General features: G+C 45.8%; 1 protein-coding gene across 1 annotated transcript in view; it reads left to right on the top strand.

Moving 5' to 3' along the window:
• Window positions 1–11,586: 11,586 nt before the first annotated feature.
• The window catches only part of LOC147108234 (dedicator of cytokinesis protein 7-like), a gene marked incomplete at its 5' end in the record, with an annotated part of 242,453 nt that continues 239,733 nt past the window's right edge, over window positions 11,587–14,306 (top strand). The window contains one exon of the mRNA XM_086005998.1: window positions 11,587–11,700. Within this exon, the coding sequence (XP_085862124.1) occupies window positions 11,587–11,700 (114 nt within the window). The remainder of the gene's footprint in view (window positions 11,701–14,306) is intronic.

The raw sequence follows: 14,306 nt of genomic DNA, 5'->3' as shown, positions 1-14,306 counted from the left end.
TTTGACAGCTCATCCTGTCAAACTTATGAATGAAGCATTCCCTTCTCCGATTGGCTCCCCATGGCCCACGTGATCCATGGGGACGCATCAAACTAACTGCGCCCCTGGGATACGCAAACACTGCGCGCCGGCAGTTGGAGCAGGCCGAGGATCAGAATCTCATGGGGGCCCACAGCTCAACGGCCGGCGCGCAAGTTAAGTGCAGGTCGGGGGCTTACACCTGCGGGAAGCCCCCGACCCGAATTTCTGGGCCATCATCTGCAAATCTAACCAATTTTCTTTGGGTTTCTGAGTCCAAGTCATTGATATAAATTTATAAATAATTGTGGTCCCAACACTGAATCTTGGGGCACCCCAATTAGTAGCCCCTCCCACCCCAACAATACTCCTCTAACAAGCTCCTGTTGTTTTCTACACTGCTGCCAATTTGTTATCCAGACCCAGCATTTATCTTGAATCCCCACAGCTTTGAGCGTGACTAGTCACCTTTCACATGGAACCTTGTCAAATGCCTTCTGGAAATCTGGGTATAACATACTGTAGGGCTTCCTTTAGTACAGATATTCCTCAAGTTTATACCCGATAATTGCACTATTTTGTACAAAATTGAAGTAAGACTAATGGTCTGTAATTGCCCGTGTCTGTTTTCCCTCCCTTTTTGAATATGGACACCACATTAGCCTGTTTTTAATCTACTGGCACCTCCCCAGTGTCCATTGACTCCCTCATAACGATTGTCAATACCTCTCAAATCCCCTCCCTAGTCTTTCTCAGAACTCTGGAATAAATACCATCCAGCTCTGAGGATTTATTTGTTTTGAGTCCTTTTAGTCTATCTAGGATTTCTATCTCATTTATATTGATGTCGTTGATGTTGCCTGGGTTATCTCTTCTTTGTGGAGGGCTTGTTGCTGATGTCTGTCCTTGAGTACCTTGGAGGAAGTAATCATTCAGAATATTTAGTAATTTGTGCTCATTCTCAGTTTCAAGCCTATTTGTATCTTTTACTGCCCTCTTACTGTTAATAGTACTGAAAGAGCTTCCTGCTGTTATATTTTGTGCTTGCAGCATCACTTTTATCTAGCCCTCTCTTTGCCACACTGATCAGCCTTTTAACTTGTTTCTGCATGTTCTGCTATTCATCCCAGTGAACCCCACCCCCTTTCTCCCTGAAGGATTTGTAGAGGTAGTTTTTCCTCTTCACTTTGATTTGTTTATTAATCCGTTTAGGGTCACACTTGTTAACACGAGCTTGCTGGTGTCGGGTATGTATTTATCCCGCAGGTTCAACATTATGCCTGTAAGTGTGTTCCCCTTGCCCGCTACTGAAATGTTGTTGAACAACAATCTGCGATCAGCTTGTTGTTCCCTCATTTCTTTTGAAGTCGGCCCTTTTAAAGTTATATAGCGGGAGCTCAGTCACTCTCCCTCTCCACCACCTCCCCCCCCCCCCCCCACAACCCCCCTCCCCTCCCCCAATTCTGCAAACCACAAGTTCTCAGTGCAGTGGGAATGTTTGAGGTAAAACTCTGTCAATCGATTAGAAAATGTTGAATATTACTCCAGGCAACACACTAAAATAAATGCAAATCTGAGTCCGTTTGACTGAATTGAGCTGTTCCTGTCAGCCTGTTTACCTATTGGTCTGTGCCTATCTGCCTGTCTGCATCTGCCTATCTGTCCTGAATGTGACATGTTTTGATCATAAGTATTTTTCTACTGGGTGTGGTGTAAATCCAGGCCTGAGAATGTAAATGTTTGCTTTCATTTCACGATCCCTGAAGTATGTGCAGAATTCATGAAAAAGCAATTGACGTAGGAACAATTCAAACCATTTTAATTGCATGCTGAGGAAAACTGATTGTTGACGATGAGCATACAAAAGCAACAACAATAACAATTTCCATTTATATAGTGCCTTTAATGCATTAAAATGTCCTAAAGTGCTTCACAGCAGCGATTATCAAGCAAAATTTGATACCAAGCCACAGAAGAAGATATTAGGACAGACTTGGTCAAAGACATAGGTTTTAAAGGAGGGTAGTGAGGCGGAGAGGTTTAGGGAGGGAATTCCAGAGCTTAGGGCAGAGGCAGCTGAAAGCATGGCCACCAATGGTGGAGCGATTAAAATCAGGGATGTGTAAGAGGCCAGGAGTAGAGGAGCACAGAGATCTCGGGGCAGGGGGCGTGGTTTTGGGGGGGGGAAGGAGGTTACAGAGATAGGGAGGGCCGATAGGGTGGAATACGATGACCCCTGTTCCCTCACAGACTTTTTTCAGTTTTCCCCTGCGTAGCTCACCCCCACCCATTACTGCGATTAAATGGGGACATGCTACTCAGGACAGGACAGCTGCTCCTAGGGCAGAGCTACTCATTTGGATTTTTAAAAGAAGTGTTGCTCAGATACTAGGGGACGTGAGGCTCAGAATCCAACTTTCTGTTTGTTTATCTACTTGTTTTGTTTATCAGTAACCCTGACCTAGCGTTATCTGATATTTGACATCACTGTTTGGATGTAGCCAATGATTTTGTTCTGAGATGTGTCGCAACCCCACCCCAAGCGTAAGGTCACAGTTTTGTGCTCATTTGCATCCCCATATTGTAACAAGGACTGTTGATTTACAGGTGTCCTTTTCAGTAAATTATTTGCATATTTCACTGCAATACATAGAATTCCCTCCTATCTCGAGGCGCTGACTGGCATACATATTCCATGGCCCCTGCCTGCCCTCTGGTACCTCATTCAAGTGGCCATTCATGTGTGAGCCTAGACAGCAAGTGCCAGCAGGCTATTCGACTGTGGAGGCACTACAGTGAGCCCAATCCTGTCCATACATACTCCCTTTCTATCAGGTGTCACTGGCCCTGGCTGAATTGTAGCACCTCTACTGCCTCCTTCAGCTGAGGTCAGCTAACTCAGCACAGGCCATGATTCAAACCTTGAATGGGATTTTACTGGTGTAAGCACCTGCCTGACACTCCTAGTAAATTAGTCTGTGGCCATTAGGAATGAGTGTTTGCTGCTGGTCCATACTGTGTGCATTTTGCTGGGAGTGTTTACATTGTCTCTCTGCCTGTCTCTCCTTCTCCCTGTCTCTCTTTCTCTTTCTCTCTGTCCATGCATGTGCGTGTGCATCTCTCTTTCTCTCAGCTCTCACCCCTTCTCTCTTTGTCGCTGTCTCTTTCTGTGTATGTCTCGCTCTTACTCCTTCTCTCTCTGTCTCTTTCACTGTATGTGTGAGTGTCTCTCTCTCTCACTCATCACTCGGAGTAAGTGTTTGCTGATCAATACTGTGTGAGTTTTGAGAGCGTTTGCACAGGATGCGATCTTGATCCATGAGTCTGCCGGTTCACTCCCTACCTGGTTTTAAGGGGTGTGATTGTTGCAATGATGCTGTGTTACTTCCCTTTTAGATCTGAGTGGTTCATTGGGCTTAGAGTCTATTGCAGGTTCCCTCAGAGTAGTTTCTGACCCTGTAACGCTGCTCATGGTATCTTTAATGTGTTTGTTACATACGTTCTACCACTGCAAAGGGATTTAAATTTTAAAAGGTGATAATAGAAATGAGTGCGGATAAAAAGAGTTTATGTATTTATTTACACTGCACTTAGTATTTTTTTTATTGTACATTAATTAAACATGAAGATCTTGTCTGAGGGAATGGGGAAAAAATGGAAAAACCAGGGAAAGTACAGAAATGCTGAAATATTAAAGGAATGATAAGACCCATGATCAGGAGCCAGAAGAGGTGCCATAAATGACATTTTATACAATGGAATCGCTCAGAATTTAAACTGGATGGGTTTGCCCCTCGCCATTAGAAGTCAAGCCTCTGTTTTTACTCTTTTTCTCATTTTCATGCTGTTTCTCCTGGGCTGCCTGCCTTCATATTTTCCCTAGCACCTCACCCGCGTGTCCCCATCATTTTTAGCCTACGGACTATCATTTATTTTTAGTAGAAGGTGAGTGATAATGCATGTTGGAATGTGTAGGGTTAGAAGATACAATTGGGGTGCATCTGGCCAGTCGCAATGTTTAAACAATGCCATACATTACTCAATTTCTCATGCCCTTGATCGCTTCCTCTGCCAGATACCTGTTTAAAGTACTGATTCACCTGTCGAATCTGGTAGTGCTGTGCCTGTGCCTGATGTGGTTGGCCTATCCAATTCAACGAGGACAACCTGGCGAGGAAAGGATTGTGCAGCACATATAAAAAGCACACACCCTGGGTTGGGGAGAGAAAAGTTACATAATTTTAAACAAAAAAAAAAATCTAAGCCATGGAGTTTTGGCCACCCAGCCTTCTAGCATATTTAATAATGAACTGTGCGCCACATGCCCTCCCACTCCTTGTACAGTCATTTTCTTCGGGGAGGTTTAGACAGGCGTGGCCGTTAATGCTTAATATAGAGTTCTAGGGTTTGCTTAATTGCACAGCACAAATTAAATGTAGAAAGGGAGGTGGGCAGAGAAGTCAAACACCAAAGTCAGCCAGAGGTACAGGTATCGATGGGTGCTGGTGGTGGGGATGTGTAAGTAAATATGCCACCTGGCTTTGCTATTGCTGTTTGATTAAATGAAGCACATGCTTGTGCTAATTTAAATCAAAATGAATTTTACCCTGTCTTTATTTTGATTATAATACTTTTAATGTATAACATAACATTTTAGGCTGTTGGGCCATTGCCTCTGGATGATAACTGTTGTCTGTCCCATGCTTTTCCATATCAGATGCTGGCATTTCTGGAGTGGCACCCTGGGCTCTGTGCGATTGCTTTAAACCAGCACTGAGGCATTTGGGCAGAGTTGACTGGCACTCAGCAGTTGGCGCTCACAGGCTGGGATTTGCCAACCAGTGGGCTGGCACTTGCCACCTGGTGCTCACATGCTGTCCTCGTTGACCACTGTTCACCAACTTTTGTTTTTGGGCTGGCAATCGGAAGTTGGCATTGGCCATCTGGTGCTCATTGGCTGGCATTTGCCAGTTAGTGCTCGTGGGCCGGTACAGGACCTCTGTTCATGGATTGGCCCTTGCCAGCTGCCGCTCGCCATCAGGCTCAGTGTAGGGAGCATGTTTGCTTCAGTTGCTTCAACAGTGGTTTCCTTAACTGTGGGATATACTATTGAATTAAAAAATAATTAGGAACTATATTTCTCCCAAAAATAAAGGTGAATTGATGTCACCGTGTTTACATAAGAACATAAGAAATAGGAGCAGGAATAGGCCACTTGGCCCCTTGCGCCTGCTGTGCCATTCAATAAGATCATGGCTGATCTCGGGCTCAAAGCCACTTCCCAGCCCGCTCCCCATAACCCTTCACTCCCTTATCTTGCAAAAATGTGTCTATCTCCACTTTAAATGTATTTAATGACTCAGCCTCCACAGCTCTCTGGGGCAGAGAATTCCACAAATTTACGACCCTCTGAGAGAAGAAGTTCCTCCTCATCTCAGTTCTAAAAGGGCGACCCTTTATTCTGAGACTGTGCCCCCGAGTTCTAGATTTCCCCATGAGGGGAAACATCCTTTCTGCATCTGCCCTGTCGAGCCCCCTCAGTATATTATATGTTTCGATAAGATCACCTCTCATTCTTCTAAATTCAAATGAGTGTAGGCCCAGCCTGCTCAATCTTTCCTCATAAGTCAAACCCCTCATCTCTGGAATTAACCTAGTGAATCGTCTCTGAACTGCCTCCAATGCAAGTATATCCTTCCTTAAATAAGGAGACCAAAACTGTACACAGTACTCAAGGTGTGGTCTCACCAATACCTTGTACAGTTGTAGCAGGACTTCCCTGCTTTTATACTCCAACCCCCTTGAAATAAAGGCCAACATTCCATTTGCCTTTTTGATTACTTGCTGTACCTGCATGCTAACTTTTTGTGTTTCGTGCACAAGGACCCCCAGGTCCCCCTGAACTGTAACATTTTGTAATCTCTCTCCATTTAAATAATAGTTTGCTTTTTTATTTTTCCTGCCAAAGTGGATAGCTTTGCACTTTCCCACATTATACTCCATCTGCCAAATGTTTGCCCACTCACCTAGCCTGTCTATATCCTTTTGCAGATTCTTTGATTCCTCTGCACAACTTGCTTTCCCACCCATCTTTGTATCATCTGCAAACTTGGCTACATTACCCTTCATCCAAGCCATTAATGTAGATTGTAAATAGTTGGGGTCCCAGCACCGATCCTTGTGGCACCCCACTAGTTACCATTTGCCAACCAGAAAATCCCGACTCTCTGCTTTCTGTTAGTTAGCCAATTCTCTATCCATGCTAATATATTACCCCCAACTCCATGACCTCTTATCTTATGCAGTAACCTTTTATGTGGCACCTTATCGAATGCCTTCTGGAAATACAAATACACCACATCCACTGGCTCACCCTTGTCCACCCTGCTTGTTACATCCTCAGAGAACTCCAGCAAATTTGTTAAACATGATTTCCCTTTCCTAAAGCCATGCTGACTCTGTTTGACTGCAGTATGTTTTTCCAAATGCCCTGCTACTGCTTCCTTAATGAAGGACTCCAGCATTTTCCCAACGACAGATGCTAAGCTAACTGGTCTATAGTTTCCTGCTTTCTGTCTCCCTCCTTTCTTAAATAGGGGTGTTACATTAACGGTTTTCCAATCTGCTGGGACCTCTTCAGGGTCCAGGGAATTTTGGTATATTGCAACCAATGCATCCACTATCTCTGCAGCCACTTCTTTTAAGACCCTGGGATGCAGGCCATCTGATCCAGGGGACTTGTCATCTTTTAGTCCCATTATTTTACCAAGTACTATATCCTTAATGATAGTGATTATCTTTAGTTCCCCCCTCCCTGGCCCCTTGATTATCCATTATTGGGATGTTGTTAGTGTCTTCTACAGTGAAGACAGATGCAAAATATTTGTTCAGAGTCTCTGCCATTTCCCCGTTCCCCATTATCATCCTCTAAGGGACCAATGTTTACTTTAGCTACCCTCTTCCTTTTTATATACCTGTAGAAGCTCTTACTATCTGTTTTAATGTTTCTTGCCAACTTACTCTCTCAATTCATCTTCTCTTTCTTTATTATTTTTTTAGTCATCCTTTGCTGGTTTTTTAAAAATTCCCAATCCTCTGGCCTCCCACCAATCTTGGCAACATTGTATGCCTTCGTTTTCAATTTGATACCATCCTTAACATACTTAGTTAGCCACGGATGGTGCTCCCTTCTCTTAAAATCTTTCTTTCTCACCGGAATATATTTTTGTTGAGTTATGAAATATCTCCTTAAATGTCTGCCACTGCATTTCAACTTTCTTACCCTTTAATTTGTTTTTCCAGTCCACTTTAGCCAGTTCTGCCCTCATGCCATTATAATTGCCTTTGTTTAAGATCAGGACACTGGTTTGGGATACAACTTTCTCACCCTCCAACTGAATTTTAAATTCAACCATGCTATGATCACTCTTTCCTAGAGGATCCTTTACTATGAGATCATTAATTCTGCCTCATTACATAGTACCAGATCCAAGATAGCCTGTTCCCTGGTTGGTTCCATTACATACTGTTCTAGGAAAACATCCCGGATGCACTCTATGAACTCCTCCAGGCTACCATGGCCAATTTGATTTGTCCAATCAATATGGAGATTAAAATCACCCATGATTATTACCGTACCTTTTTTACAGGCCTCCATTATTTGTTGATTTATACTCTGTCCAACAGCATTATTACTGTTCGGGGGCCCGTAGACTACGCCCACCAGAGACTTTTTCCCCTTATTATTTTTTATCTCCACCCAAACCGATTCTACATCTTACACAGCCACTATACCCGCCTGAGTTATTAGATGCATTCCATCATGACAGCAACTATTCTGTTCTTAAATATCAGCTGTTTGTTGTTTCTTTGGAGAGGAGTATGGCTTTTATCCCAGTTATAGCAGCTGTGTCCAGGACCAGAAGAAGCCACCCATCCCGGGCTTCTAGCCCTCTAGTTATAAAGGCTAATATCCCATTAGCTTTTTTGATTATTTGTAATCATAGAATCCAGTACATGCAACAAGAGGTCAATTATTGCAATCCCTAGCCCATGTTATATTTTAACTGGATATTGGACAGAAAAGGGGCACTCCAGGTCATAGAGGACATGAGACCTGCTTATGGAAGTGGCCAGTGTCACTGAGCGCAAGAGAATGTCTACCGCAGGCCCGTGAAATTTGTAACAGTTACCCGTTCACCTCTTGACTTGTGCTTGATCTGCTCGGGACTGAAACGATGAAAGTCCCCTTTGAAAGTGAAAGGTCTGATGTTAAATGTGTTTGCTGGGCCAGATTCCAGTGGACACGATATAAAATTGTTCACTGTACCCTTGCTGGTGTGTTTTTGAGTGAGGTAATGAGGGTGTTTGAGGAAATGTTGTGTGATACTTTCCTGAATTTGGAAAGAAACAAATTCTTGGTATTGGTAGAGGGATCTCAAACTGGTATCTAACCTCTGGGGCTTCCGATGGTGACACTAGGTTCAAAAAGGACAAAAAGATCCTATTTCTTTGATGTAGCCATCCCTCGGGGAGTTCTACACACCCTGCAACTTGTCCACTGATTTCCCTGTGAATATGCAATCTAAAATAATAGCTGCTTGCGGCTGCACTGATGCATGTGGACCCTTTGCCCTCTTAAAAGAGCTCTAGACTGGATCTGCTGTTAGTGGGTACAGTGGGGATCCAGTCAGGGGTTCGGATAAAGTCATTAACTGAGAGACTGAATCTCAAGCAGTTTGTTGCTCAGTAACAACAGGATGTGGCCTGCAATCCTGATGGGTTTTGGGATCATTTTCTTTTACGATTACAGATGCATTTGCGGTTGTGGGTTACTGTTGGAGCTGACAGGAAACAAGGGTTTTGGTAAAATGTAACCAGTTCCCTGTGATATTGTTCACTTCCCAATTACCCAAACCACTGTAAAATGAATTAGCTGCAGTTAGTAAGAACACGGTGTTTAGAGTTAGTGGGGGAGGGTTTTCCTACATTTCTTTCTTAATTATCATCCTTATTCCAGCCAGTATCTCCATTACCTTGGCTTCTTTCAGCAATTCTTCTTTGACATGAGAACCCTGTTCCTGGTTGTACTGCCTCCAGCTCCAATGCTTGAAGGTTCACCCTTGAGCTCTGATGCTACCCTGGCCATATCACTTGCATAAGAACATAAGAAATAGGAGCAGGAGTAGGCCATTCAGCCCCTCGAGCCTGCTCCGCCATTCAATAAGATCATGGTTGATCTTCTATCTCATCTCCACTTTCCTGCACTATCCCCATATCCCTTGATTCCCTTATAATATCCTAAAATCTATCGATCTATGTTTTGAATATACTCAATGACTGAGCCTCCACAGCCCTCTGGGGTAGAGAATTCCAAAGATTCACCACCCTCTGAGTGAAGAAATTTCTCCTCATCTCAGTCCTAAATGGCTGACCCCTTATTCTGAGACTGTGACCCCTGGTTCTAGACTCCCCAGCCAGGGGAAACATCCTCCCTGCATCTGTATGCCCTTGTAGGATTCTGCACCTTGCTCTCTAAAGGCTATGATACTTCCTTTAAGCTTACTGGTAATACAGTTATTACACCTCTTCAGTTCTCTGTTGTATCCTATTGAAACTGAAGTCTTTTGTTATAGTTTGTTGACATCACAGGATGGAGATGAGATTTTGAGCTGCTGAGCCCAGCTCGCAGTCAAATTTATTGTTGCAACAAAAAGGTGTTTGCAAAGTATCAGCAGAACATTCCACCGGGTGTGGGACGGAGTGACTCACAACAAGAGTGCCCTGCCTTTTGTGGGATTGAACTACACGTGCCAGGATTGCCCCACTTGGCGTCGCACTGAGTCAAACATGCCAGGCGTACCTCACTCGGTTTGGGACTGAGCCACTTACACCAAGAGTGGCGCTGAGGAATACGGAACAGGAAGATCCCAGGTTGAATATCTGGTCTGTGCTGAGTGAGCTGATCTCAAGCCGGTGGGGTAGTAAGGGTATTACAATTGGCCTCAGTGGCCTGGGTTAGGGGGGGAAATGTATGTGGATGTAAGGTGAGTATAGAATTGGGCTCGGCTGTGATGTCCCCACCACTGAATAGTTTGCTGCTGTAGCATGGTGTGTCCCTTATCACTAAGACACCTCCAACCATCTCCTTTAACCCCTATCCTCTGCCACTTCCACTCTGGCCTCCAACAACAAGTACGAGGAGTTTATGGACTAGGATTGAAACCACTCTTTCGCTGCTTCCCCCTTCCTCTTGCCCACTAAGTTAAACCTCCCCCACCCCCCACCCTAGACCTGAGCCTGCATCTCTCTCTAGTTTCTCTCCCGACTCCCCTTGTACCTTCTCCGAGCTCATCTCATCCAAGAGACCCATCTCCTGCTTCCTTGACCCCACTCCCATCTAAGCTACTGACCACCCAACTTCCCTTCCTGGCCCTCATGCTAGCTGACATTATAAATGGCTCCCTCTCCTCGGGTACTGTCCCCCCCCCCCCCCCCTTGCAAAACCACAGTTGTCACCTATCCCTTGAAATAAAAACACCCTTAATGCCTCTTCTTGCAAACTACCGTCCCATCTTCAGTCTCCCTTTCCTCTCTCAAACCCCGAACATGTTGCCTCCCAAATCCGTGTCGATCTTTCCTGCAACTTTCTGTTTGAATCTACCCAATCAAGTTTCTATCCTACCCACGGCATTGGAACAGCACAAACCAAAATCACAAATGACCTCCTCTGTGATTGGGACTGTGACCATTATCCCTCCTCATCCTCCTCGACATGGTTGAAAAAACCCATCATCCTTCAAAACCTCCCCTTTGTTCTCCAGCTGGGTGGAACTGCTCTTGCTTGGTTCGACTCTTACCTATCTGATTACATCTCCAGCAATGGCCTCTCTTCCTACCCCCGCACCGTTGCTGCTGGACTCCCCCAAGAGACTAAGCTTTTGTTCACCCCTCCTAATATCTCTGTCTTTGGCTCCGCATTCACTTATTTTTTGGTTAAGCTTCTGTAAAGTACCTTGGGTCATTTTCCGGCGTGAGCTATAAATGCAAGTTGCTGCTCACCATCTGGGCTCATTGGTGCATAATCACTGTTGGAAGTGAGGTGCTGGAAGTGCCCACAGAAAAGTAATCTATAAAACCTGCAGGGGAGAGAGGTGTAAAGGGAGACAGTTGGAGAAGGGGTAATGAGCTCTAATCAGTGTCAGCTTTGGCTCTATTGGTAGCACTCTTGCTTCGAGGGTCAGAAGGTTAAGGGTTCAAGGCCCAGCCCAGGATGTGAGCATGTAATCTATGCTGACACTTCACTGCTGTGCTGAGGGAGCGCTGCATCTCTTGGGCAAACCGAGACCCCATCTGCCCCGTAAAAGATCCCATGGCACTATTTGTAGAGGAACAGGGGATTGCTCCCTGCGTCCTGGCCAACATTTGTCCCTCAATACCTGATTATTCATCTTGTGGGAGCTCTTTCTGTGACTACATTTAAAAACAAACTTAAGGGCTTTGTGGCATCCCAAGGATGTGACAGGCGCTATGTAACTGCAAGTTCTTGCTTGAATCATTTTCTGTCTGGTTTGCAGTGAAGCAGGCCCTGGTGAAGTGAAGCTGCTTGTACCGCACTACAAAAGGACTCCCTTGACCCACATGCAACGTCCCAACTCCTCGATAGCACCATCATATGACATTGTGAGTACCACCGACAGCTGATAAATGGAGTGTTTGACATTTGTACAAAGAGTTCAGGACTTCATGAATAAGGACAGCAGTTTGGCTGCTTTATTTCCCTAAATTACAAAAGTAACCATACTTCATTGGCTGCGAAGCACTTTGGGACATCCTGAGGTGCTATATAAATTAAGTTCTTCTCTCTTTCCTTCTGTTGCCTAGGCCCTAAGCTCTGAAATTTCCTGCCTAAACCTTTCCGCCTTGCTACCTCTCTTTCTTCCTTTAAGACGCTCCTTTAAAACCTACCTCTTTGACCAAGCTTTTGGTCACCTGCCCTAATTTCTCCTTATGTGGCTCGGTGTCAAATCTTTTGTCTTAAAATACTCCTGTGTAGGTGGTTTGCTTTGGTGGTTCGAATCACCCCTCCTACTTTAGTTCTATACAACAGGAATTATGGTGAACAGGATTGGGACACAGACAAGCTTTTCAGACTCAACAGTATGGTGTTTAATAAGGTTAACACACACACCCGCCTCCAGTACGTAAAACGCTTGGTGGCGTAAAACAAACTGTACAACAATACAACTTGGCCCGTCGAACAGGCCCCTGTCTCGTATTAAGATGCCTAAAATCACACTATGTTGCATACAGAGTATAAAATACACACAGAACCTCCCCACTAAACTCCTCTGGATTGGTTGGGACACACAACATCCCCTCACACAGTACCGGTGGTTTTAAGGATGCGTGGGCTTGGACAATGCTCACCCCGATTGTCTATTTTCTTGCTCACTGCTTCCCTGTGTAGAACGTGTCTCCTGGTTCCGTATCGCCAATGCAGTATCCAAGTCCCAGTTTCGAGGTTCGTTCCTACAGTCGAAGAGCAAGGCAAGGCTCTTGTCGCTCGTGGTGGTTTAGAGCAAGCGAGAGAGAGAGAGAGAAACAGCCAAAGCTGCCTTCTCTGTATACCATAAAAGTTCATTCAGCTCTGTGTAGTTGCAGTGATGTCTTTTTAATCACCCTTCTTTGTCTGGTTTCCCACCTTTTGGGGCTATCCCATCTAGGTGCTGGTGTTAATGGCAGATGATGGGCCGCACTTCTCTCCTGATCCTGGGTTAAGTGGCTTCCCATTAATTTACAATGGCCCTCTTTTGTCCGGTTCCCGCCTTTCGGGGCTATCTCATCTAGGTGCTCGTCACCTACCCGGACCCATTGGGGGAAAAATTCAGTTGGTTGCGCCACCCGTTAGCGCCTTAAGAGGGCGCTAAGTGGGGCGCAAACCAACTAGCGCCCAGGCGCGGCACTGCGCACACCTCCCACTAAGTTCAGTGGGAGGTTAGTGGTGGCGCTAACCGTTAGCGCTGCGCCGCTGACGATGACGTCATCAGTGTGCGCAGTGCCCCGCTTACGCCCCGGCCGCAATCTTCAGGAGCGCCCCCTGATTTACCACTGGACACTATGTCCGACAGGGTCAGGGTGGCGTACCTGCGGCCGGGGAGGCGCAAATTAAAGGCGAGGTGCGGGGCAGCCATTTTTGTTGTTGGCCGCCTGCCAGCACCTGCCTGTGCTCCCGTCCCCGGCCTCCGGAACCCCCCCCTTCCCACGGAGTGCCTGCTGCACTCCAAGAGCCCGGCACTTCTCTTGGGTGCCGGGCTCTTTTGCCTGCACTCCCGATCCCCGGGGGCCCAGCTGGGCCCCAGATCGCGCTGCACAAGGCCACCCCCCCTTTAAGAAGGGGAGGAAGGCCTGCAATACCGCATCGCGACGTGCCGCAGTGGCACATAGCGCCACGACATTGACTCGCAGCGCCCCAAGAGGGAGGCGGGGTGCCTCCAGTTGCGCCGCGCTTCCCTTTGGGGCGCAACTGACCAATTTCCGGCGCGGGGGCGCTAATTTTTCCGGGTTAGCGCCCCGGCGAAGTTAGCGCCCCAAACGGGGCTATACTGAATTTCTCCCTCATTGTCTTCCCAGAGAATTCTGTCTGCCCAGACATTCTCCCATAATTAGTTTGTAGGCCTGGCTGGAATCTCCTGTCCATCACAAATACCTGGGCCCCTCCCATCTTCTCCAAACAGGCTGTTGGTCAAATCAGCAGTAACAGTCATTCAAAATGTCCGATACCAAAAAAAAAATCCTTGGGGCCTGCGTTGATGCTTACACCTGTGAAGAGCCTTGGGGACGTTTCACTACATTAAAGGCGCTATATAAATACAAGTTGTTGTTGTTGTAGCTGTTGTCACCTGTGTCTTGTTTTACACACTTTGTATAGAAATAATAAATTGTAGGACAACGGAGTATTACAGTTTAACTCTTTTATTAAGCATTAGGTCTGTGATCTTACTCATAACAGCACCAGTGGGGAAAAGCATGGCATTAGGACCCCTAGCCTGGGTCTTCAAAACAATAGTAGTCCTTACAGATGCCTGCAGGCCAATGACAACTCAGCATGTGATCACGTGAATATAATAGGTATTCCTTACAGATGCCTGCGGGCCAATGACAACTCAGCATGTGATCACGTGAATATAATAGGTATTCCTTACAGATGCCTGCAGGCCAATGACAACTCAGCATGTGATCACGTGAATATAATAGGTATTCCTTACAGATGCCTGCGGGCCAATGAT

This window comes from Somniosus microcephalus, chromosome 13 (assembly GCF_052327205.1).
Source record: "Somniosus microcephalus isolate GS21.2 chromosome 13, FLI_Smic_1.0, whole genome shotgun sequence".
Classification (NCBI taxonomy): domain Eukaryota; kingdom Metazoa; phylum Chordata; class Chondrichthyes; order Squaliformes; family Somniosidae; genus Somniosus; species Somniosus microcephalus.
Note: the sequence above shows the minus strand (reverse complement) of the source record. Positions and strands in the feature narration are given on the sequence as shown.